The sequence below is a fragment of the Sinohyriopsis cumingii genome, chromosome 15 (genome assembly GCF_028554795.1).
Source record: "Sinohyriopsis cumingii isolate HCF-2022 chromosome 15, ASM2855479v2, whole genome shotgun sequence".
In the NCBI taxonomy this organism is placed as follows: Eukaryota; Metazoa; Mollusca; class Bivalvia; order Unionida; family Unionidae; genus Sinohyriopsis; species Sinohyriopsis cumingii.
The window spans coordinates 51,661,241-51,688,118 of NC_142975.1; the positions used below are offsets into that span (position 1 = coordinate 51,661,241).

The following is a 26,878-nucleotide window of genomic DNA, read 5'->3' on the forward strand; positions in this document are numbered from 1 at the left end:
AATTGTCACGCCTTATACTTACAGTCCTTCTTTATAACTTATCTCCTTTTCTGCAAGTTTCTCACGTACCTTTATCAATTTTTGTCATTCATCTAACGATATTTATTTCGGTTTTTCTACCTCTACAGTTAACAGATTGCATTTTAACTTCTTTTAGTCTATAACCTTTCTATAGTTCTTATTTTATATTGCGATTTGTATTTTTTTATATCGGATATATTTTCTAATAATCAAATGAACCCATCCTGTCTCCTGTTGTTATCAACGATAGCCTTAGATACGTAATCATCAATATTATTTAACATCTGATTGCAGATTATATCATCATGTTTATATAAAAATATTTTATTTGCAAATAAATGTTTTTTTTCCCACAGTGAATATGCGACGATATCTGTCATTGTAGTAATAATACTGGCAAAAGGAAATGAACAACACTGAATCTAACTATTTATGCCTTCTGCGGAAATACGTATAATACCCGAAAGTGTTCGGATCCCTGTCGCTACTCAATAAAAAATTGTGTATACTAATTTGTAATTTTACTAGCTCCTCCAAGTATTCAATATCTAGGAACAAAACAGTTGTAAGCTATTTAATAATTCGCAAATCGAAGATAATACCTTTGCAAATAATGTTCTAGCATAAATATTAGTTGGCAGTGTAGAATATAACAATGAAACAGTTAATATAAGAGAAATAAACAACTTAAGCTCTGTGTGTGTGTGTGTGTGTGTGTGTGTGTGTGTGTGTGTGTGTGTGTGATTTGGATTTTTAACTTGTTAGTCATATCGCTACTATGTCTGCAGTGTGACAGTTTATAGTGATGCCTAGCACTGGGGCATCATGCCGCAGACATGTAGCATGATGTCCCACACAGTCACATTATCCTGAGACCAGGTCGACCAGTCCTAACACTAACCTCTTAATGCTGAGCGCCAAGTGAGATAGCTGTTTGTACCATATTTATAAGTCTTTCGTATGACTCGGCTAGGGATTGAACCCACGACCTCATGCATCCGAGGCATGCGAGGCGGACGCTCTAACCATTAGGCAACTGGAGCGCTGAAATACGCTTTGTAATGATAATGGGATTTATTATTGTTAAGGATGTGTTAGGTTCTACAGTACATGCTACATAATCTACCTTCTGGAAGATTCCTCTGTCCGCTTACCTTAGTACATCTGACGCAACGATTTTAATATTTTTTTTATATTTCTGTCTATGGCGAAAAGCTATGCATATTTATTAGCTAAAAATATTAATTTATTTTAGAAATATAAGTTTGACTGTGCCTTTATCACACATTGCCTAGATTGTTTGAATTCTTGTTTGTTATTTTTCTGGGGGTGGGAGAGGTGGTTTATTGCCTCTCTAGTACCTGAAAAGTAAACAAAATTAACACAGAGTGTATTAAATATGACTAATGTTTAAGACAAATATAACATCATGACAGATACCAAACAATATTTAAATTAGCAATGGGTAAAATGTTATTTACATTAAGAGAGACAAAAGCTACAGATGAAATACAAAGTTGAAAATGATAGGTGTCCAATCATGTAAATTCTTCCTTAAACAGCTAAATTAAAAACAAAATTTAAAAATATGTCATTGAAAGTAGGCATTATATTAATCATGTGATTTTTTATGTACATCATTTTACTTTACTGATCATTAAAGAAAATGTTCTAGTCAAGCGACAGATAAACGAAAGTAAGGGAAAACTGGTCAGAAATGCTAAGATGCCGTGCAAAACAAAAATACCCACAAGAACAGCAGAAAGTGGGACAATTCAAGATGCCCAATGTCGTCCTTAAGGAGTTTGTATTTCTTTCCTGTTTAAAGTCGTCAGTTTTTTAGGAATGAAATTCTTGCTATGTTGTCTTCGACGAATCCTAATTCTTTTTCAGGTATTGCTTTATCCGTATCTTTGCTATTTAAATAACAGAAACATAACTAAGGGGGGTGGGGACGATTTTCATTGTTTCAATGGCAAATCCTTAGTATGATTATGTAGTATATACACGTCGAATATAGGTACAAGATACTACAATATTGCTAGTGATTTTGCAGAGCAAAGTAGTAGTCGTTTGGATGATGCCACACCAACTGGAGATTATAGACTTTCATACCCTGAAATTCAAACCTAAACATTAAATGAATCAAATTCAGACCCTATCTCAAGTAAATGGGCCAGACACAAAGTACACCATCAGGCCGGTCTGGAATGAGTTGTTGATTACAAGAGCAGGAAAAAACAAAGGTTGTTGATTACAATAGTCTGGGCAAAACAAAAATTGTTGATTACAATAGTCTGGGCAAAACAAAAGTTGTTGATTACAATAGCCTGTGTAAAACAAAGGTTGTTGATTACAATAGCCTGGGTAAAACAAAGAGTTGTTGCTTACAATAGCATGGGTAAAACAAATGTTGTTGATTACAATAGTCTGGGCAAAACAAAAGTTGTTGATTACAATAGCCTGTTTGAAACAAAGGGAGCTTTATTTTATTACAATAGCTTGGGTAAAACAAAAGTTGCTGATTACAATATCCTGTGCAAAGTAAAAGGAGTTGTTGATTGCAATGGCCTGGGTAAAACAAAAGTTGTTGTTGATTGCAATTCTTATGTTACGTGTTTAAGCTCGAATAAACAGTAACACAAGATAGAGTGAAAATAACAAGCTTTGAAAAATTTAACAAATAATTTATTTCCTTGGAAAAATACTGTAAAATGAAAAAAATTAATAAGAGCTTACGGTTTCAAGAATCAAATAAAAAATAATCAAAGAATAATCCACAAATAAAATTTAGAAATCCTAATAATAAAATGTTCTAATGAATTCAAGTTCGAGTCTCGACGAAGAATCCAAGGTGGAAGGTGAGGACGTATGCTGTATCCTGTTCAATGTTGTTGTCTACAGTTCTTTGTAGAAACACAAGAAATAATCATCCGGTTTTAGAAATCCAAATAAAATGTTTTAAGAAATGCCTTTGTTCAAGAATTCTGTGTGAGCACAAATATATTTCCAGAGAAACGAATTAATCTTTTAGAATCCAAAAAATCTGAAGAAAACTTAACATATAACTCGAAAACTGGCTACAACAGAAGGAAGCGACTTGACAGCAAGCGTTTTTTTAAACCAGACTGTTAGATATATCTCTAAGCATTAGTGTGTAAACTGAGTAATACGCAATTTTGGAAATCATAATTGCGAAACAGAGGACCACGTGATCATGTTTATATATACAAAATTATGTAGCCTCTGTATGACGTTGATAAAAAAAAATCATTTTACTCCGAGAAAAAAAGTTGTTTACTTCGCTAAAACTATTTAAAAGTCTAGGGTCACGTATTCAATACAGCCTCAATCTCATCATAATTATTCTCATAATAAAAATAAATTAAAAATCACTTGTTCACGTGGCTGTTACTAATTTTTCATTAAGGTCGGGAACCAGGTCAGCCTTAGGTATTTACTATAAAAAAAACAGTCAAAATCAAACTCTTTTCTGGAAAGGTATCGAGTTCCTAGTAAACAGAACTTCATTATTTTGACATATAATGAAATTAAAACAAAAATTACAAATCATTAAATTAGATATAAACTAAATCAAATAAACATAACACAGTAGCCTGGATAAAACAAAGAGTAGTTGATTACAATAGCCTGGGTAAACCAAAGTTTTTGATTACAATAGCCTGGGTCAAACAAAAGGACTTATTAATTATATAGCCTGGTTTTTAAAAAAAGGACAAACTAATCAATGGCTCTGTCTTCATGATGAAGAACTGCAACTAAAACCGACGATGGATCAAGAGGTAGGAGAAGACTCGAAAAGTATCAATGGAAATCAAAAAAGATGCAAATAGTATCAATGAAAATCAAAGGAGATGCGAATATTATCAATGAAACTCAAAGATGATGCTAATAGTATCAATGGAAATCAAAAAAGATGCAAATAGTATCAATGAAAATCAAAGGAGATGCGAATATTATCAATGAAACTCAAAGATGATGCGAATAGTATCAATGAAAATCAAAGATGATGCGAATAGTATCAATGAAAATCAAAGATGATGCGAATATTATCAATGAAACTCAAAGGAGATGCGAATATTATCAATGATATTGAAAGATGATGCGAATAGTATCACTGAAAATAAAAAAAGATGCGAATAGTGTCACTGAAAATCAAAAAAGATGCGAATAGTCTCAATGAAAATCAAAGAAGACGCGAATAGTATCAACGAAAATCAAAGATGATGCGAATAGTATCAATGAAAATCAAAGATGATGCGAATAGTATCAATGATATTGAAAGATGATGCGAATAGTATCACTGAAAATAAAAAAAGATGCGAATAGTGTCACTGAAAATCAAAAAAGATGCGAATAGTCTCAATGAAAATCAAAGAAGACGCGAATAGTATCAATGAAAATCAAAGATGATGCGAATAGTATCAATGAAAATCAAAGATGATGCGAACAGTATCAATGAAAATCAAAAATGAATGCGAACAGTATCAATGAAAATCAAAGATGATGCGAATAGTATCAATACAAATCAAGGATGATGCGAACAGTATCAATGAAAATCAAAGATGATGCGAATAGTATCAATACAAATCAAGGATGATGCGAACAGTATCAATGAAAATCAAAAATGATGCGAACAGTATCAATGAAAATCAAAGATGATGCGAATAGTATCAATGAAAATCAAAGTTGATGCGAATAGTATCAATACAAATCAAAGATGATGCAAATAGTATCAATACAAATTAAAGATGATAAAAGAAGACAGTTTCCATATGCAGATAAACAGCATTCGCAAACACAAGAGGCAACAATATATCGAGGTTATTTGAGTGCTTTGTTACTTTTTCAATAAAAAATACAACATTTTTGCAAGCCGGTGCTGAAATGAAAGATCAACAACAAATTAATAAGTTGAAAATGGATAGTCACAAAGAAACAGACCCAAACAAAATTACTGTAATTGAAAAACGGTTGGAAATTGTTGAAAGCAGAAGCTTTTAGTTGTTTGGCATGTGATACAGTTAGAAGGAACGTTTCAGACCATTTTTAAGGACTCATGAAAAAAGTTGAATAAAAGTTAACCCCCGTGATAAAGACAAAGAATTGTACAAAGAGAATAAAGATTTTCAGTTTTTGATAGCTACAGCGATAGAAAGCTAATATATCACAAATAGTTTCAGCAAAGTTGGTAAAATATGCTGTCATTGGTATTCCGACTCCTTCGATTATATGCAAATGATTTCATTTTGCAAATATATGGCTTGAAAATACTAAGCTAATTTCTTGTTTGAATTAACAAGAAAAATATCATCAGTGATACCTGATAGTATGATAATTAAGTTATCGAATAATTCTTGCCATCTCTTTTAATTTTCCTAGCTTATCACGTGATATTGCGTGTTTTGGTACTAAGACGGTTACTATGTCCATTGCTCGTGAAACAAAGCAACAAATATGTTTGACCGAGGTTCGTCACAGTAGGCAAGGTCTTTTCTTTTTGAAAGATCACGTGCAATTTTTGTATTTTTAAAACTTTTTTAAAACGTAAACTAAAGCATTGTTTGCACATATTTTTGTGAATACAAATAATCGCTTTATTGAGTGCTGAATAATGTTTTAAATTATATTTAATGATGATCGTGGTTTCCGCATTTAAAGAGTATCAGTCTGAGTGAGAGACAATGTGCGCTAGTGGCACAGATGTGACTATATAAACATCATTATCTTCTTTATTCTCCATATATTTTTATCAATTAGTCTACCTAAAACAAAACACTCATCCTTATTTCTCCCAGTACCCTCATCGTTATCCATATTTTCATCTGTATGAGACATTAACAAGGGACGAAAATAGTCCTGTCAGTCATTTTTGTCACGTTAGATTCTCTTACGTTTACTTGGTTGTCATAATGACCTTTAACTCTTGCTTGTAATTTGAAGATCATTTCCTAATTGCAACGGTTTATATCTCATTGTTTTTTCCTATAAGGGCTTTTCAACTGACAAAATCTTTTAATGTGACGTATGTATCTGGAGCTTCCTTGCAAGCCTATGACTTCTTAAAGGCTGAAATTTCTCCTGTTTACCAGTATCACGGTCTTGATTCCAATATGAGGGTTGTGACCTCTACAGTCGAATCGGGAACTTCGTTGGCTGCATTTTAGCACAAATTACCTTATACAACGATAAAGGCTTTTATTCACATAGGTTGGTGTTTAAATGAAGTAAATTTATTATGTCTTGAACATATTTGCTCAAAAGGTTGGGGAAAAAATATTCCCAAGTAGTGTCTCTCAATCAAAAAATTTGCCGAACCTCATCTTCGCCAACGTCATCAAGGTCGTCGGAAATGCTACTATCAGTAACGTTTTCATTATATACATCATCTCATTCATTCTCATCTCTTTTACTTAAATTATTTAACTTATCAACAATTTTCATGCTACAATAAATAGATCGGAAAATGAGATTTGCCTGTGTCATCAGTAACAAGTGTGATATAATGGGAAACAACTCTGTGGAGACTACAACATAAACCAGTATGTTGCCACTATTATTATTTGTTGTTGACTTAATGATGTTGTCATTGGTTTAACGCCATTTTTCTGTATATGGTAGGCTATACTTGGCATTCCGTATATATTTGGCAGAAGAAGAACATGAGAAAACCCCCGAAGAACCACCGACCCACGGGAAGTTAGGGGCCATCCATAAATGACGTCACGGGAATTTGGCCGATTTTTGACCCCTACCGCCCCCGTCACACATTTTTTAAACAAATTCCTTCCCCTCGTCACACATCGTCACAAATGTGTGACCCCCCACCCCTTGGTGCGTGACGTCATTTATGGACGGTCCCTTATTGGCATGCTGTCGCTCATACCCGCGTTGATCAAGTCCGAGACTGAAACCCAACCAGGCAGAGGCGAGATTTTAGTGATCTGTACAGGCGAGCGCATTTAACCACTCGGCCACCCGGGACCTCTGCCATTATTTGCAAAGCATGTTACATTCCCTTCCTTATCCTTGAACCGCTACCATTACGTGCATCTGTTTTAAACATTTTGCACGTTTTACAAAAGCCAAATCAAAATTGTTCTTTTCTACAGACTTTGGTATTAGTTGGAAAAGAAACAATTACCGCCATCATATACTGACACCTGCAATTAATTATTCTTTTAAATACCATGAGGTATACAGTCAAGTCGATCTTTGACACACACACACACACACACACACAGATATATATATATATATATATATATATATATATATATATATATATATATATATATATATTAAAGAAATATGCAACGCAACACATTCATGCATATTTTTGATATTATAGTTTGTTCTACAATTTCAAGACATCAGTGGCGTATTAAGGGTGACTATGATAGCCCAAAGGGGTTTTGGCGCCCTAAGATCTCTGGTTCCTGAGGCAACCACCCCATACACCATCTGCTAGTAAACTACTACTTTACAAAACTCTTTCACACGCCTCGAGTTCATAGAGATTTTTTCTTTCTGAAATGAATACACACTTGTCACTGTGGACTATGTCAGGTGGCCGGAGTGCTGCCTGAAGAATTTGAAGGAATGTAGAACAGTCCCCCAATTAAAAAAAAAAAAAAAAAAGAAACAACAAATTGCTGAAAATTTCCGGTCGTCCCCCTCCCCACCCTTCCCCCCTTCCCGCGCCCTTTCCATCTTCGCTTCACGTAGCCCTGAGATCATTTGATATCCGGTGTGCTAGTTCAACGCCGGAATGTTTATTTTCATGGCAATGACAGTGACAGACGACGGCTCGTACCACTATTAAAGAGATCTTCCCCATGAGAACAATAGAATCTCCGTGTCGATTCACGCACTATACACAGATAACAAGGTTTGACGTAGAGACGATACTGTAATCAACAATATGGTAAAATTAACCGTCAGCTGTGTTTTTAAATGTCTCGTCTGCTTTCTTCAGTTTGAGTCATTTTATTCCGAAACGGTTCTTGGTGAGGAGACAGATGAATTCGATTTTGATGGCCTTCCAGGGGTTCAACAGGAGTTTAAGCTGGAGGTGGGGGCTGGGAGAGAGGAATGTTTGTACCAAAAGATACGGGATGGTGCTAACCTACATGTGTCGTACGAGGTACTGTAAAGACTGTCTTAGTGTAAACATAAGTATGTATGTATGTATGTATGTGTGTGTGTGTGTGTGTGTGTGTGCACGCATGTATGCTTGTATGTATGTATGTATGCATGCTTGTATGTATGTATGTATGTATGTATGTATGCACGCATGCATGCTTGTATGTATGTTTGTATGTATGTATGTATGTATGTATGTATGTATGTATGTATGTGTCAGATATATTATTTAGGGGGAGAGTTAACAAATAAGCAAGGACTTTTGGGGTCAAATACAGAGGCAGAGGCCCGGCAGAGTAACCCCCTAGGAACTCCTGCGTTTTAAATATTTCCAAGGCATAATTTTAACAATCTACTGAATTGTACAAAAAAGCAACTAGATCTAGGAAATGTTTCTGTTGTTTCAAGTTAATTTTGGGGGATGGGGTGGGACTGGGTTGAAATGCTGGTTTGCCCCCCCCCTTTATATATATATATATATATATATATATATATATATATATGAAATGGATGGTGAGTGTTCCTATGTACACGTAAACCCATGTACGTACATGTAGGTAAATACACTTGCATGGTTGCCTGCGATCCTGGCACATCCAGGATATTACACCTGTCACTTTAAACGTTCACCTCCAATGATGCTGCGATAACGTGATGTCCATATCAGACTGAAATCCAGTTTAGAAACAAAAAAGTAAACATTCAGTGCAACATTTATATAAATGGTTGTGTATTCGTGAAGAGAAAATCATTATTATTTTGATAATTTTATATTCTCAACTTCAGTAATTTATAAATACAGACAAAAAATACCGCTGTGTTGAAAGTTTTGCAAGTGTACGTATTGAAATCCTGCTTTGGCAAGCGTTTTATGTTCTTTGACTTGTACATTTCATATCTAAATTTGCCTCGAGTAACGATAGCAAAACTCTGGAAAAGCTTGACCCTCCCCCAGTACATGTGGGTACTTTTATGTACACACCCCACGGCCTTTATTTAATCCACGCAGAAATGGTCAAGGATAATAATATTAAAGTGTTTAAGGAAACAGATAACCCACCGACGTTAAACGTCTGGCTACATCGATGAAGTAACTTTAAAAAAGTTTGTCTATTGTCTTCCAAAATTCAAGCGCCGACTGAACCCAGTCGAACAGGTTACGTATTAGACAAATTGTTATCGAGGTTGCACACCCACCAACCCCGTTTCCTATGCGTACGTACATTATCAGTAAACCCCACCCCCATACGCAAGCGTATGCAATTGGGTTAAACCCCCAAACTAAATGGACGACCCCGTACATGTTTCGCAGGCATGCGAAATCTTCAGCCGTGGACCGCGTCTGGCCGGCCATCAAATTTAATCTGCTTATTAACATCATATGGGTGTAGCTTTAAAATCTCTTATCAGGTCGGCGACCAGGAGGAAGTTGCACATGGCTGATTAGCTACGATGTCGTAACCTCAACGTGATCTTATACCTTGCAGTGGAACAAATAAAACTGTTGTCAAAGACAAAAAAATGACTTGTTTAAATCTTGCAGCTAATAGAGTTATGTTGTCAATTAGTCCGATAAATCAACCCCACAAATCTGTGTTGATACGGTGGACGATGTTGTGGATATGATGTCACCTGTTCATTAAAATGTGCAATTTTGCTGCATGCAAATCATTCCGGATGAATCCCGCGCACATTTTAGACACATACCGGTAAGTGGTAACAGCCATATCAAGCGCGAAATTCAAAACGGCCGCAGGACAGATGGTTGTGCTATTCCAGGTGGATTTACAAGTCACCAAACATATGATTTGCTCAGGAAATATAATCTACGTGTCACCAAAAGAACCCTTCAGCCGACGGTAGCTGCACAGCTACGAGAAATACCGGTAAGTGTATAACATGTACACCGATGTGTGCAGACTAATTTTGAATGCAGATAATTGCAGCTTTTAATGAATAGGTGATATCAGCCCCTCACCCGAAAATCAATATCATCACGGGTGAAGGGCTGATTTATCGGTCTAGTTGTGAATCAATCCGGCTGCTACGTTTATACATTATTCGCACCAAGTCCACGAAGCAGGGGTCCTAATATTAGTACTAATGGCTGCGGTTTGGAGAACATGATTCTTGAAGACTCAGAATGGTTGTAACGATGTTTAATTTTTTTTAGGAAACCAGCTGATATGTAAATAGATGTCCGCATCATTAAGTGCTGGATCATATTGTTATACTACATCAACAAGTAGATCTCTACCTTTTCATTATGTTATTACTGGTACCAGTAATGTAAGAAAATAAAGCGGATATCTACTTTTTGATCTGATTGTTAATGACTAAAAAGTTATTCGTCAAAAGGTATACCAGTCATAAGGCTTACTGATTGCGAAAGCAAGAATTATTAAAACTTTAAGAAAGATACTGTTGATAGCAGGCTTTGGAGAAATCTGGTAATTCTTTAAGTACAGTCCAGAGATCTTCCATTTTATCACTTTTTAAACCAAAGACTTAAAGAAATATTTGGTTCTTACTGGAGTTAAGCAGTGCTTAAAACAAACTTCATAGATGTATAAAGATATATCAGATATGTTCGAAACATTGTCCTATCGTAGAATAATTGATATTGCCTGCCAAAGAAAGGCTTTAAGTAAATTAAGGGTTCCATCATACACGTTAAACATCGAGACCGGTAATCCAGTACGAAACGAACGACACGAGTGGGAATGTGAACTTCGTGTAAATAATCATGAAAAGGATGAATATTATTGTCTTAATGTGACCTCTATACCACTCACATCTTCGCTAGCCAAGGTCTCATTATGTTTATCATATCCACACCTTGGCGGATCGAGCAGTTACCTCTATTAGTATGTAATGCCAACTAACCAACAGCGTGGTTTAGGCAATTGCCTTTAAAAGCATACTTTGTAAGTTTAACATAAGAAGTATGACTACGTACCAGTGAGAAGCCATTACATGTGTATTTGAGTGAAAGGAGTTTGTACAAACACGGACCGGCAGTGACAGATTGCTTATTTATGAATCGATTCAAGTTGTGCCCCCCCCCCCATCTCGATCATTAAATTCGAACAACTTAATTTTGATTGGATAACGTAGCTTGCCGCCGCATCCAATGAAATTCACAGATCCAAAGCATGAATCTCATCTATCCGCCAAAGTGTAGATAGGGTTGACATATCGGAACCTTGGCTAGCGAAGATATACATCTCACTTAGAAAATAATATATTAATCCATATTATTCGGATACACCAAGCGTGTGTAAATGCAGCAGTTACTTCAAATGAAGATTTTATAATTTTAAAATGCCAAGGAAGATATTTATATAATGATTTCCAACTGGATCTCTCTCTATCTCTCTCTCTCTCTCTCTCATGGTTTATACCCACAAAGGTTTCTTTCGCCATTACTCAGTCATTGATTCACCCATTTGTGTATTAAGAAATGTCGTTGAGGAATGATATGGACTTTTGCCAGTTACATCGGAGATGTCTTAATGAAGCCTTGGTATCGCCACATTACTGCTCGAGAGCAAAGTAAAGCCAGCTCTTCTGCCTTGTTCCAAATACCAGGCTAGATCTGAAAAGAGATAACATAAGTTTTCCTAATCTTGCCCGTCACTTATCTGTCAGTAATAGATGTGACAAGGAACTAGATATAGAGATGGCAAATGATATTTTGTTTTCAAGAACGAGGAACACTTTAAACTTCACATTGTGACACTCAGAAATTTGAAGCTATGGACATCTGCGAAAGTATTTATTCATGCCCAAAATATGAGATTTTCATAAGTATGTTTATGATAGCATGTTCAGATATTTACAGGCGAAATAACTAACAAGGTATACCAGCTATCATTAAGTTCAAGGCCATGGAGAGAGGGGCAGGTTTGATTATTTGCGCAACAATTAGTACACAACAATATACACGGAAATTTAGTGGTAAAGTACTAAATAAAGATATTACCGTAAGTAAGCCAACTCGAAATAGCATTTCTTGATGTGCCAGGTACATACAATTAATTATATGCATGACAGATCAAATATAGGTAAAATGAAATCCTATATCATAAACTATATATGAATTATTATCCTAAACTTTCTAAACAGCGATAGTTATTTGCTAATGAAGGACATGTAACCACACTCTTAATAGAAACAATCGCACAAAGTTAATTCAGGTGAGATCTCCTTGAGCATTTCTGACATATTTTGAAGAGTGTCAGCAAACAATTACCTTGCAATATCAGTTTATGTTTCAATGCCACACCGCCAGGCAACGTCTTCAGCAAAATTAACAAAATAAATGAATGCATTTTGTGGAAGACTCGTTTCATTTTCTTGTTGTCATTCAGGTTTATAGACACTGGGACAGCGCATTTTTTAAAAATCCATTTGATATAATCTCTTGACAGTTTAAAATAGTCTAGTTGAGACACGGTATGTTGGCTGTACTACAGTCATTATCTCCTTCATCACATTAAGTACCACGTAACTGCCTTTAAAAACAATGATTATAGGCCATGAAAGCAGGTATGTGTGACTCGTACGTATATCACACCACCACAGGCATGACATTAACTGCTGGGACCCATAATAAATGGTGTAAATGACATGCAGGCACAGTATAAAACAAAACTATGTCTTCGTATGTATTGAATAAAGGCCTCGTTTTGAATTTTAAAGCTATTTTCTCAGAAAGAATCTGAAGTTTCTCCATCATTGGAAATTGTATGTGGTATAATAATGCATACATGCAAATAATAATGAGCACCAGCCACACATACTATAAATGCAAAAATTTTAATACTAAAACAACATTTTAATTTAGATGTTAAAGAAGTATATATTTTTGTTGTTTTATCTTTTGAGTCAGCATATATAAAAATGTCTCGATCTCATATCCTTATTTTTAATAATAAATAAGCCATTCCAAATTAAAATTTGAAGGCTGACACTGATGGGACTCTTGTCACTATTTTCCCTATATAGTCTCTGCTTTTGTTAGTCAGTAATGGACTTTCCTGTGCGTCCAAATGCTAACAAAACATACGTTTACGTTTATCTTGAAAGATAGACGCACGGTCAGGTTGTTGCGATAGGTTACCCCCGCATATTGTAAACAAATCAACATCTCATGGATCACCAATTTCACTTCAGCGTAGACATCAACGGAGTTTATGCTACGGAGTTTTGTAGTTGCTAAACGGTGAAAATAATTAAGAAAAGCGGCAAAATAACTCCTGTTTAAAGCATTTATCGGTATTAAAAAAATGGGACAGGATTCGAGAATGTTCGAATTTGTTTGTCAGCATTTTAAGTATAAATTGGCTGGTAACTTAGACGTCAATAACACTTTATTAAGGTACAATAGCACGTGACGTTTTAGGTCACTTGGATGCTGTTGATCATTGTTGTAAATCAGTAACCTAACAAGGTGAGAAAAGTTCTACGATCAACACAAAAAAATTTATTCAGGTTTTAAATTATATAAACACGACTTTATTGCATAAGCAATTTTTTTAAAAAAAATCCGTAAAATAGAACAGATGTTTAATATTCAGCAGTCGCATCGGAATGTACCTTGGGTCTAATTCAAAGATATCATTTTTGCTCATGTTTGGACCCCTAAATACTCTGTTTAGATCTAAATGATCTTTTTAAACAATTGTGAGGTGTAGCGAAGAATTATTTAGCTTTTAATTAACGGACCAATATGGCTTAATTGAATAGAACGTAAAGAAATAATACAATAGAACAATTGGCATGTTAACAGTTGTACAAGGTAAGCGGTTTAAATTTTTTATTTAAAAAAATGTTTATGATCACTGGTAAATCATCGGTATGGTCCTTAAAATTAAAATTACCTTGTCCTGACTGAATATTATTTTCTTAAACTTTTAAATATTACCAAATATGAATTGACGTCACGAAAGAGGGATGCGTGCATTAACAGAGAGCAGTGTGGTCTAAAGCGCTCACCGTTACGGATCACTGCCATCTCACCTCTGTCAGCGTAGGTTCGAGTGTCTGGTTCGGCCAATGTGGGTATGTGAGAAAGCTTGCCATTAGCTTCTCGTGGGTCGGTGGTTGTTTCCGGGGTTTCCCCGGGTTCTTCCTCCAACATTTATACTGGCCGTCATGTATAGCCTATCATGTGCTGAAAAATGGCGTTAAACCCTTTATAACAACAACATAAGCGTGAGGCATGACCTTTACTGTTGAATAAATGCATATAACAGCAATTGGTACAAATCTGACAGTTGCAGCAAGACAGCGGTTCAAGTTATTGGTATATACGAATCTGCTAGTATTAGACGCGATTACCAATACAACATAAGCGTGAGGCATGGTCTTTACTGTGGAACAATCTGATAATTTGTGAAGCTGTCTGACTCGCTTTGCACTATTGTGATTTTGAGCTAGATCTAGCGTACAATAATTAGAAATTCACCTATTCGTGGTTAGTCGTCCATTAGTTGTTCAGGGTTTAAGGCAAACAAGTGTTTGTTACAGGTAGGAAACAATAATAGTTTAAGCGTCTGATACAAACTACATCGACTGGATCAGGAAAAAAAAAGAATAGTTCTTTCCAGTCAGCTAATGTTTATCATTGTATCTGAAATAGTAACTTAGCTCGGCGACAGGTCTGGATAAAGGTACTAAAAAATATCATAAAATACGTACCTCTTCAAGCAGCGCGCATATCTTCAGGGAATTTTTGTTCATATTTCTTCCTTTTCCATGTTCTTTTGACTAGATCTCCATGCCAACATAATGTCCTTTACTGGGAATAAGTGATATGCAGATTTAACGAAATTATTATTTCTGATGCACTAATTGCAGTCAATCAGCTGAAACAATGTGTGTGTGTGAGGGGTGGGTGGGGGAGATGAATGTATTTTGGTAATTAGAAGGAACATACCGTATACAGGATTGTTCCAGATTAAGTACAAGTTTAATGGGGGCCCCGAGAGGCCGAGTGGTCTAAAGCGCTCTCCGTTACGGATCACTGCCATCTCACCTCTGTCTGCGTGGGTTCGAGTCTAGGATTCGGCTAACGTGGGTATATGAGAAAGCTCGCCAGTAGTTTCTCGTGGGTCGGTGGTTCTTCCCGGGGTTTTCCCGGGTTCTTCCTCCACCATTAATACTGGCCGCCATGCATAGCCTATCGTGTGCTGAAATATGGCGTTAAACCCCACAACAACAACAACAGGTTTAATGAATATAATGTGGGTATTAAAGCTAGACGAAACGAATATCGACAAAATGCCATCTGTGTTTAGAAATGACTTGAATTGTTGTGTTAGATTATAAATATGTATTAGTGTAATTGAACACAGTCGAAGAATGTTGGTGCCCGTATAATAGTAAATAAAACAATCAATAAATAAGTAAAACAAAATCACAAGGTTTTGGTTTTTATTCTTGAAAAAACTATGATTATTATATACATGTGAGATATTAGTATTAGGCAGATGACGTGCACCTGATAGTTCCCAAAACAAACGTCACTTCACTGAGATATCTAATTTCATGCAAAACTGACATACACTATGTCAGTGCAGCAAATGTTCCACTTCGCCCGGGGCTCTTCAACGACATACGTTTGTTATGTCCCGTTATGTCTGTAACATAACTAACGCTGTCTGGGAAATAACACGTTTGACTCGTCTTCCCAAAATCGGGATATTTTCAGACATTTTAAAACCACATTATTTGAAACCAAAGTCAAAATTTATGTACGCTTTACTGATTATCAGCTCGAAATCCATTTTGATTCCAGGTTACTTTTCCAAATGCGTTTTCCCATTTGAGCCAATTAAAAATGTTAATAGCAATGAGTGGATTAGAATATGTACATCAAGTGTGTGTGTGTGTGTGTGTGTGTGTGAGAGAGAGAGAGAGAGAGAGAGAGAGAGAGAGAGATATTTGGATTTTTAACGTAGCTTTAACAATTTTCAGTCATATCGCTACGATGTCTGTAGTGTGGCAGTTTTTAGTGATGTCTAGCACTGGGGCATCATGCCGCAGACATGTGGCATGATGTCCCACCCAGTCACATTATCCTGACACCAGGCCGACCAGTCCTAACACTAACCTGTTAATGCTGAGCGCCAAGCGAGGCAGCTGTTAGTACCATTTTTGTAAGTCTTTGGTATGACTCGGCCGGGGATCGAACCCACGACCTCCCGCATCCGAGGCGGACGTCCTAACCACTAGGCCACCGGAGCGGTCTATGTACATCAAACGCACTTAGACAAGCTTTAGTCGTGTAATGAAAATGCTGACAAAATAGGCTATGTGTTAAAATGAAAAACTGATATTCATTTTTCAAGAGGAGAAAATTATTTTGTCATTTGAATAAGATGAATTTTATATCAAATGAGCGAGTCATTAACATAATTTGTTTTACAATATTAATTTAACTAATGCTGAATTTTCATATATTAACTAACAATATCCCAGACATTATACGATTAAGACAATTTATACTTACAGCCTAACACATTCTTATTAGATAACAACGGTTAAATACAAAATTTCAATTTGTTACAAGGTGGGTTGCTAATTTATATGTTATTGTCGGTAGTTTTTGTGTTACTCATTTGAGAGAGAGAGAGAGAGAGAGAGAGAGAGAGAGAGATCCATTGAGCTGTTCTTCTTCTTCGGTTGTAAGATTTGTAGTTTCGTTGTTTCCGAATGGATTGATCACCCATCCATATTCCTCGCTTGCATGTGGTGGGATCTAATGCTGCAGTGCCGATTGTAGGTCTCTCGGTGTGTCCAGAATTTCGGGGATGATTTTCTTGTTTGAATGAGATTCGTTGACAGTAGGAAGGCAGTCGAGGACTCCCTTCGAGACCTTATTTTGCTACAGCGACAACTTTTCATCAAATGACTTCAGTTTTGATGTTGCAGTTATGATGTTTTCCGATGGTCCTTGAAGACTTAAATTCAGCGAATTTAATTTGTTGAATAAATCGGAGAGAAACTGAACCTTCAGCCACCAGATTTCATCATGAAGAGAAAATCCAAAGTCTGTTTTATCAACCTCCAAGAACGAAATCACTTCAATCTTGCGATGGACGAGACGCTTTAACAATATTCCCCATTGAAAACCAACGAACGTCGGTATGGTACAGCAGGCATTTGTAGTCTGAATCCATCGCTTCACAGAGTTGAGAGAAAAGTCGAGATTGAAGCAGTCGAGATTTGATGAAGTTTACAACTTGAATAACTTGGTTCAGAACTTATATATGTTACTTTTTAACTTTTGCGACATTGATTTACCATTTAATTTTTCGATATGTTAAAAGTTTCAAAACGCTAGCAATTTTAAATATTTTTTAAAAACTCACACGGCACACCTGCAAATCTCTCGCGGCACACAGTTTGAGAATCACTGATTTAAGAATATTCTGTATACTACCGATGCTAATAATGAATGCGCGTTAAAACCTGTATGGCGACTTTAAGGATGCTTTCATTGCTGCACATCTCTGGCACATAAATGTGCGCAGGAGCAGTGGAACAGTTTGTAAACCAAATGAAAAAGAAGTCAAAAACTGCCACGCCTAAGGCCAGTCTAAGCCTAGCATTAGATCCAGCTACTTCGATGCTAACCACGTCATGTCAGGAACTTCCGTCAACTGTGGTGATAATAAATAGTGACGTTCATTCAGAGGTGGAAGAGGCATCTTCTGCTGATTTAACGGCAAGAGAGACGGATGCCGAGATACAAACGACAGCAGTAGCATGTCTAGTGAAGAAAAAACCCAACGCTATACACCAGCGTAAGAGGCAGCAAGCAATGAGTTAGAATCTGTCATCGCACAAATGGCTAGTCTTCTACAGGTAACAAAACACTGGACTGTGGATGGCTGTTATGAAAACAAAGTCTGATGAACTCGGCATCAAAAATGTGCAGCTGGAGAAAAAGTTAAAACGTTTGGCAGCTGAACGAGCACGCAAACAGAACTCCAGGCTTGACTTCAAGAGAAACCTGACTGAAGTTACGGACGAACATCCATTCATTGGCCAGCGACTCAAAAAGTTATGTCGGCAGAAAGTAGGAAGGCCCCGCTTAGAAGATGACCAACCCACAATTGCTAAAGGCAATCGGGGACATTGTATCCAGTGGAGTAGCTGAAAAACGTTGGAAGACTTGCTCGAAGCCCTCGTCCAATATGGCTTCTGCATCAGGCGAGCTGGAACATACCTACGTCTACTTCCACGTAATTTGGAGGTGATTGAAGGTAAGAGTCATGTGACCACAGTGCCTGTCAAGCTGCTTTAGGCAGCAAATAGTGAAAGGCGCAATCACGTGGATGCGCATTTTTTCAGCAGCTACAATCTGCTACTGGACAGATCTGGCTATCGCTATGGGAGAACACTGTTTTTTCTTCTTCTTGAGCCAAGACAAGGCACGTGTCGCACTAGGATTACCGGCAGCAAATAAGCAGGCGCCCATCCTGATGCACATGGAGTATCGTGTGCAGCTGCCAGATCACGACTGAGTTATTGCTGAATGCCATAAACTGATCCCATCAGTCTATGCTGCATGTGCTATAAAACAAGGGGCTGTATCGTAATTAGGGCCGACTGCTATCTTCATTCGCAGTGGTAAGCATGACAGTAGCACAGCAATGACACACGCTGTTGATTTTGAAGAACTCAAACAACTTCCTGCTTTTCAGCCTGTTATGTGTATTAATGGATCAGTGAAGCCGATTGTGGTCATAACAGCAGATGGCGGTCCGGATGAGAACCCTCGATTTACAAAAACACTAGCTGCAGCCTTCCATTATTACAACCTGGATGCGATTTTCCTTGCATGCCATGCGCCAGGGCACTCTGCCTACAAATGTCTCCTCTGTCACACGACCTATCATGATTGATCCTGCCTCACAATCATTATGGATCTCATTTGGACAGCAATGGCATGACGTTGTGCTGTAGAGTTGGAAAGGGCCAATTTCCAGGAGGCCGGTGAAGAGGTGGCAGAAATATGGAGCTCAACGGTTATTGATGGATTTGATGTGGTAGCATCGCTTGTATCATGTAATGCAGGAAAACCTGACATCAGTCCACCGTCAGATGAGTGGTCAAGTCGATACATTCTACAGTCGAAGTTCTTTTACATATGCAGCCTTCACACGAATTCCTGAGGATGCCATTTAATTTCTACTGTCCGTCGGTGACTGCTGATCTTGAGAAGCGCGTTTGTAATCAGTGTGGCCTGTACTTTCCATCTCAGGCTGCGAATCGTAATCATGCTACTATTCACAGGCATGCATCAGTGAGCACAAAAGCTGAAGTGGCAGAGGTCGGCGCTGTGGAGCCTGGATCTGTTAACGCTATTCTGTCAACTGCATCATCAACTTCCGCAACTGAAAGCAGTGATGATGGTCTGCCAGTTGTTTACAACTTATTTGAATGGCTACAGTCTGCGTTTGGTGAAAGTGGAGTAAGACATCGACAGTCTATTGAATTTAGCTTTCTGTGAGATGACAACGTCAGTTCTATGTCCTGAATAAAGTTTTTGTTTTTTTTTTAAATGAAAGTACTTTTTTTCCTTTGTTTTGAGCTACATATTGTATTGAGATAAGTGAGCACTGTATTTTGAGAGCACCAGCTTTTACACTGCCAGACCATAAATCAGTGTATAATGCTAGATGGGGACGTCCGCAGCCGGGGTGTGTGTGGAGTGTAAACCACATGCCGACAAAAGCGGACATGGGGCGGGGGGTAGGAAAACAGGTATTATCAGCGGACGTCTGTATGGACAACGCCTAACCAAGCGTAAAACGGTGCGCAATTCTGAACTATCCGGAACTGGAAATTTCTTATGGAGCTAAGGGAGGTAATTTTAAGCGCTACAATCAGTAACTCCGTTGCCACCGTGAAACCGCCTATAAACTGCCACACTGCAGACAACGTAGCGATATGACTGAAACATTGTTAATCTACGTTAAAAATCCAAATCACACACACACACACACACACAGGTTTAAGTACATGGAGATGACAATTAATTAGTTTACGCTTAACTATATGTACTTATTGAAAGATGTTGGAAAGATAAATTGCAATATGTAGAACAGAAGGTTTTTTGTGTCTTTACTTTCAAGACGGATGACGTTTTCTTCACAAACACTAATGACATTTTGGTCCGACAATCGTTACCTGTGCAGAGAACAGCACTGGAAAGATGTGTGCAATCAGTCAAGACACGCCAAACTATTATTATTGTTTGAAATAGAAACAATGGGGAATCCAAGGCTAGATTGGGCCAAATGGCCAATACTAATGACATTTCTAACACTGCTTTTCTTCGTGCAACTGTCACACAGCCATTCGACACCGAATGCAAAGTAACCAGCTATTTGTTTTATTAAGTTTTATAGAAAGATTGTTACGTGCTTTGTCGCATCCCAGATATTTGTACATGGAAAATTGGGATCTTTTCTTCCAGATTTTGAATCCATATTCTATTTTTGTGCATACCTTGTACGTACATTTTTATCTCTCATGTTCCCATCCTATCTAATAACCATGTGACTAATTATTCATGCTAAACAGGTATATAAAAAAGTTCTAACTTAAATTTTGATACTATTTAAAACCTTCCAGGTCCTACGGGGTGGTGACAGAAACGTAAATGTTTTCCTCAAAGGTCCTAACCATGTGATCATCGATTCGAGAATAAACAATCCAGATGGAGCTTTTGAGAGGGCAGCAGCAGAAACAGGTAAGTGTTTTTCCTCACACCACCACTCCAAAAAAGAAAATATATATTGTTATAACTAGTATTACCATTCCAAAGTTAAACGTCTATACGTGCGTACTGTTAGAAACACAGACAAGTATTTAAAAGCTGTTTGACGGTCAGATGTACGATAAGAAAATAGACAGACAGGAAAGCACACGGTTCGGCTGAGGTGTATCGATCAAGAGAGATTGGGCAGAGAATTAACTGACCGACTAAATCATGTGATTAAGAGATTAAGAAAACATACAGATTAATGTCATAAGCAGTTCATAATTTATGCATGCGTACCTGGTTCTTCTTGGTTAATTAATTGTTCTCTTTACTCGCATTCCATTTCGAGCTAGCTAACGAGCAGGTGACTAGATTGGTTGACTTGCAGGTAACGTAGACGAGCAAGTGTACATAATACAAATTGTTTCTTTCATGCTTTCAACCAAGGGGATGATGGGATGAGCTGTCAGTAATACTCTGTAAACACAAATACTTCGCTTTCTTAAGCGTTAATTGACACGTAGTTGTAATCATTTAGCGCTCGTTTTACATACAATTTTCTTTTCTCCAGGTGACTATTCAGTTTGTATAGACAACACGTTAAGCCGCTTCTCCTCCAAGTTAGTCTATTTTTACATGGTGACATATGTCACGTCTGAATGGGAACAATACATCAAGGAGCTAGATGACGTTCACGTGGCTGTATCTAACTTTACGGTACGTATTATAATTTCGTCAGTTAAGTAAACGTCAAGTATAGACTATTGGTGTCTTATAGACTATTGGTGTCGCAGTTGGAAACTGTCATTTTTTTTAGGGCCGTTTATCTCTACCCAACTCTTCCAAGGTTCTACTCATTTCTTCCCAATGTTATTCTCAAATAAAGCATGAAAACAGTGGAGAATCGGAGGTGGAAATGAAAAGCCACTTCTTCTTTTCCAAACAGCCATACCATTCCCCTACTCGGAGTTCAAATGTGTACTGACAAACTCGTTGGTAGCGACTTAAATCTGATTAAAACCAGATCTCCACTGTTATACATGAAGCTCTGACAGCGACCACTTTGGGGTCATGTTCTGGTAACCTATGTTATTACCATAATTGCCAGTTTTATCAACCACTCAGATGAAGTCTTATATGTTCGCGTTTGGAGACTGAGCAGCGTGGATGAAGAGCGTGAAAGTGTACCGAACGATTTGATTCATTGTAAGATTTCTGAAAGCAGCATTTCCATTGGCTAATTCAAAGGTCACCAGAACATGACCCTTTAGCGGTCATCGTCAGCTCTTTACTTAGGACAGCGGACATCAAATTGGTAGCCGCTTCCGTGTATGACACATAGTGATTAAAAAATACCTAGTAAGCATTTTGTTAAGAATGTGATGTTTTGGATAAATCGATATAACTAAATTTAATCATAAGAAAATTTTTATACTCATTTTAATTTACCATTGAAACAGAAATATAAAGTTAAAGAAATAGTGTGAAACTTGTATGGCAGTCAGGTGACATATGACCTTATTATATAACACATTTGCATATAGCAGTATTTTTTTTAAATATTTGTAAATATCATGTTATTATCTGTTATTGTACAAATGTGTAAGCATTGTCTTCGTTTGTAATGAGAAATGATGATTCAAATTTGAGTGTAGGTCCAAAAACTGAACAGTAACGATGGTGTGTGTGTGTGTGTGTGTGTGTGTGTGTGTGTGTGTGATTTAGATTTTTAACGTAGCTTTAACATTTTTTCAGTCATATCGCTACGATGTCTGCAGTGTGGCAGTTTATTGTGATGTCTAGCACTGGGGCGTCATGCCGCAGATATGTAGCATGACACCAGGCCGACTAGTCCAAACACTAACCTCTTAATGCTGAACGCCTAGCGAGGCAGGTGTTAGTACCATTTTTGTAAGTCTTTGGTACGACTCGGCTGCGGCTGGGGATCGAACCGACCCTCCCGCATCCGAGGCGGACGCTCTAACCATTAGGCCACCGGAGCGGTTAGTAACGATGGTCGTGCACTTTCTAGCGACTGTTTTGATTTGGCGGGTTACTGATAGATTTCGATGTATAGGAACAGTAGATATGTTGAATCCAAAATGAGTTTTATTGCTGACTTGTTTAAGTATCGAAGTGTGCTGATAATTTGCATTTTTGAAGTGTGCTGTTTCTTTCGATCCATGCTTACTGTAGCATCCTCTCACAATGATTATATTGAACAAGCTTTTATGACGTGGGATGTATTCAAACACTGAAATGTGTAGCATGATTTTGTCGTCGGCTGTATTCAAACACAGGAATATTTTGTCTCGTCGGCTGTATTCAGACAAAAATGTGTAGCATGATTTTTTGTCTTAAGCTGTATTTAGACAGAAATGTGTAGCAAGATTTTGTGTCGTCTGTATTCAAACACAGAAATATGTAGCATGATTTTGTGTCGTCGGCTGTATTGAGACAAAAAATGTGTAGCATGAGTTTTTGTCGTCGGCTGTATTCAAGCACAGAGATGTGTAGCATGATTTTGTGTTGTCTGCTGTATTCAAACAAAAATGTGTAGCAAGATTTTGTGTCGTCAACAGTATTCAGACCAGAAACTGCGTATGCCTGCCTACTCAGCGCATTAAATTTTTTTACTTACATTTAATTATTGATTCAGAGAAGGAAATATAAGATAAGAGAAAAAAAATCAGTTTCAAATGTTTTACTTAAACGGTTTTGTAAAGAGTTTGAACTCTTCGGTTTTGGTGGTCTTCCTTCTAAACTCTAGCCTCTTGTACCGGCCTGGGTCGGCTGTCTCGGTGTGTACTGGAAAAGGCACGCAGCTTCCATTTCCTCAGCATGGCATAGCCAGTAGTGTGTTTAAAATTCCATTTAAACCAACCAGCCAACAAACTCTCGTGTGCAGGAACATGTTTTGATTATAGCGAACGGTATGTGATACCCTAGATAAATATCATGCAAGTGAAAAATCCACGAATTAACGACATTCTTATATTAAGGAAGGTTGGTATACATTCACACGAGAGATGGCGAACCTCTCTCAAGTTATGCCTCATCAACATGCATGGAAAAGAGAATGCTTTTAGTTCGCTTGTCAATGATCATTAAATGGTACTTGTAGTCTGGAACGTTTCTTTTTGAGACGCATGTTCAAACTGGATAGAATAATCCACACTGACTTGACAAATTTAGGGCTTAGAAATAATAAAACTGCCTGATGTAAGCGAGATTCGAGTTTAACAGGCCCTTTTTAGGAATCGTGAAAGCTCCCAGTCGTACACTTTTAAGGGATTGAAGTCACTAGTAACGGCATTTAGTAGTTGTTAAAAAATTTACGACACGTCCTACCCATGAAATGCGTCTTACACAAGAATGAGAGCTTCATTCTCGCCATTGAAGATTACTTTTATAATTAATTTTAGGGTTTTAGTCAATACCCTATTTAACAAGTCTACTGGAACAAAGTAGTTGCATCCATCATGAATTTTCTTTTAAATCTGCATTCAGAATTAAACGAATTACGAGATTGTCATGTTAGTTCTATGATATCGACGTAAAGCGACTTCAGATCGGTAGAAATAGTGTGTACATATTGAGGAATTTCACACTTTGCTCTACTACTTTCTTTTTATCTCCAAAGTATAACATTTTAAAAATTATATTGCTTTTTTAACAATTGTGTGTCTAAGACTGCTTCTAAGAGTCACTTCTTATACACTGGAGTCACTGCAACTAGAATTGTGTGATAAAGGCAAGTAGGAGATCTCACACTTCCTGTTCGGAAGCCATCGGGACACGTATGCTGGAAACTGACCGGGAGTGTATTATTAAGAATGTTGTGCTGTTAATACGAAGTTGGGGTATGTGTAGAGACAAGCTTAATGGACTTAGATTGCAATTATTTTTCCTATATAGTCCCTACAGTTGTCAGTACTGAATTTTTCATTGTCTCCAAGTCCTAATAACTCACATATTAATCTCAAATACCTTCAAAGATGAACTCACGGTGAAGTTCTTGTCATAGAATAACCAGCGTTTTTTTTTTTGGATATGCTGAACCGTAACAAGGCTAAGTTTAGTGGGTCACAGATTTTACTTCTGGACCAGCAACAATGCCTCATTATTCACTTTGCACTATCGCCAAAATATACACAGACAATCACACAGTAATCCGGATGATCTAAGGAATAGACGGTTTCCTTTACATGAATACCAAGATTACCTAAGTCTAACTTGTATTATCACCCAAAGAAATGCTCAAATATATACTGGGACTACCTTCGTGGATGCTGACCCAGAAGTAATAATTGCGACCCAGTTCAGTGGACTCGAGTTGGGGGGTGTGGATTTAGTAGCTGTAGAAACAGATATGAAACACGTACGTAAGCCTTTACGCACGGACGTACAAATGCATAGTCAGGCAGGGTATGTTCCCCTGTTTTATCAGAGATCACGATGAAAGTCGCATTCGACATTAAGTTAATTACGTTACTGACTGATAGACTTGTTCAAATGAAGCCCTCAGAATGCACTAGCTGCCATAAGCGAGCAAGGAGATACTATTTGATTGCTTGTATTGTCATCAAAATATTCATTAAGTTTACTTTTTCCATCTGAGAAATTGTGCCGTTACTTAATATGATATTTTTATTTCAGACGTCCATTAACAGTGTCGAGTTTTCAATAAACGAAATTCTGAAACACCAAGCTGGAACCCGAATGTTGTTGATAAAAGACTGGTATCTGATTACAGGAAACAACAGTTACATACAATATTGGTCCATTCTGCATTGTGCTATATTCATCACGACGTCAGTTTTTCAGGTTTATTTCGTTAGACGTTTATTTAGATCCACTAACGTTACTCCGACAGCAAAACCAAGGGCTTGAATGCAATGTAAGCGGAATAAATTCATTTATAATATTAATGTTGTTCTTGTATTTACCCGAGCCTAATTCTTTCTGATATTTTTGAGGGTTGGTGGGAGTTGGGGGGGTGGGGGTAAAAGCTAACGTCCAACAAGCAAGCAAACCTACTGACCTCTTTATGTGAAGTATATATGCACTGTTGGCTTCTTCAGAATGAAGTTGACTCCATTTGCGGATGTTACCGCAATATACGTTTTATCCGAATCGTACGGATTTTCCCGCAATATACCGAGTTGACGTTATGGTTGCGTATATACAAACGACTCACGCACATGTGCGGATTCTTTTATGGTCAAAATTTATATTGTTATACCCAAGAATTTGTTGCTAATTCTTGCATCGACTGCATAATTTCTTGTCAGACTGCCTCTTAAGATTGAAGAATATGAAGAAGTTTTGAGAATACATTTTAGAAAAATTACCACGCAAAAGTACCATTGTTACCAGTTTCCCTCAAGATATTAAGTCCTAATTGCAGCCTACAAGTCCGGATAAAAGTAGGGATCTAAAAAGCAGAAAACCTAAGTAGATCTAAATGTGCTTAAAACAACATGTATACAAAAATAACGGTGTTTGACCCATAATAGTTACATTTGTTTACTAATTGGCAGAAAATAACTAATAGCCACAATGCAGGTATATATTCCATGTAAATTGAATTGGAAAGGAAAGGCTGTACTCCTTCGGATCCGTTCGTGTATGGTCAAGAACTATATCATAGAAAGGAAGTGGAACCAAACGTTTACATAAAATCAGCAAATAAAGTACTTCTCTAAGTTACAAGTTGGTAATTTAAGAGTAACTTAGACTGTTGTGAATTAAATTCCAGATAATTCTAAATATATAGTCACAAGTCCAAAAGTAAAGAAAGTTCCGAATGAATTCGAATTGATCAAAATGAAATCCAATAGTTTTGATGTTCCACAATGATACAACCTTGAAATATTTGAATGACTTCTCATTAATCCTATTGTT

The 26,878-nt window shown here is 37.2% G+C and overlaps 1 protein-coding gene across 1 annotated transcript; it reads left to right on the forward strand.

Moving 5' to 3' along the window:
* Positions 1-7,880: 7,880 nt before the first annotated feature.
* Positions 7,881-25,898, forward strand: LOC149781793 (transmembrane emp24 domain-containing protein 1-like). The gene is made up of 4 exons (XM_089935948.1): positions 7,881-8,188; positions 20,842-20,959; positions 21,543-21,688; positions 25,631-25,898. The coding sequence occupies exons 1-4, from the start codon at positions 7,967-7,969 to the stop codon at positions 25,862-25,864; spliced, it is 720 nt and encodes a 239-aa protein (XP_089792074.1). The 5' UTR covers positions 7,881-7,966; the 3' UTR covers positions 25,865-25,898.
* The last annotated feature ends 980 nt before the right edge of the window (positions 25,899-26,878 follow it).

Bases quoted from the DNA above. Each gene is read 5' to 3' on its own strand.
- LOC149781793 (XM_089935948.1), top strand. From the start codon at position 7,967: ATGGTAAAATTAACCGTCAGCTGTGTTTTTAAATGTCTCGTCTGCTTT. The intron at 8,189-20,841 runs GTACTGTAAAGA...AAAACCTTCCAG, and splicing joins ACCTACATGTGTCGTACGAG to GTCCTACGGGGTGGTGACAG. The intron at 20,960-21,542 runs GTAAGTGTTTTT...TCTTTTCTCCAG, and splicing joins GAGGGCAGCAGCAGAAACAG to GTGACTATTCAGTTTGTATA.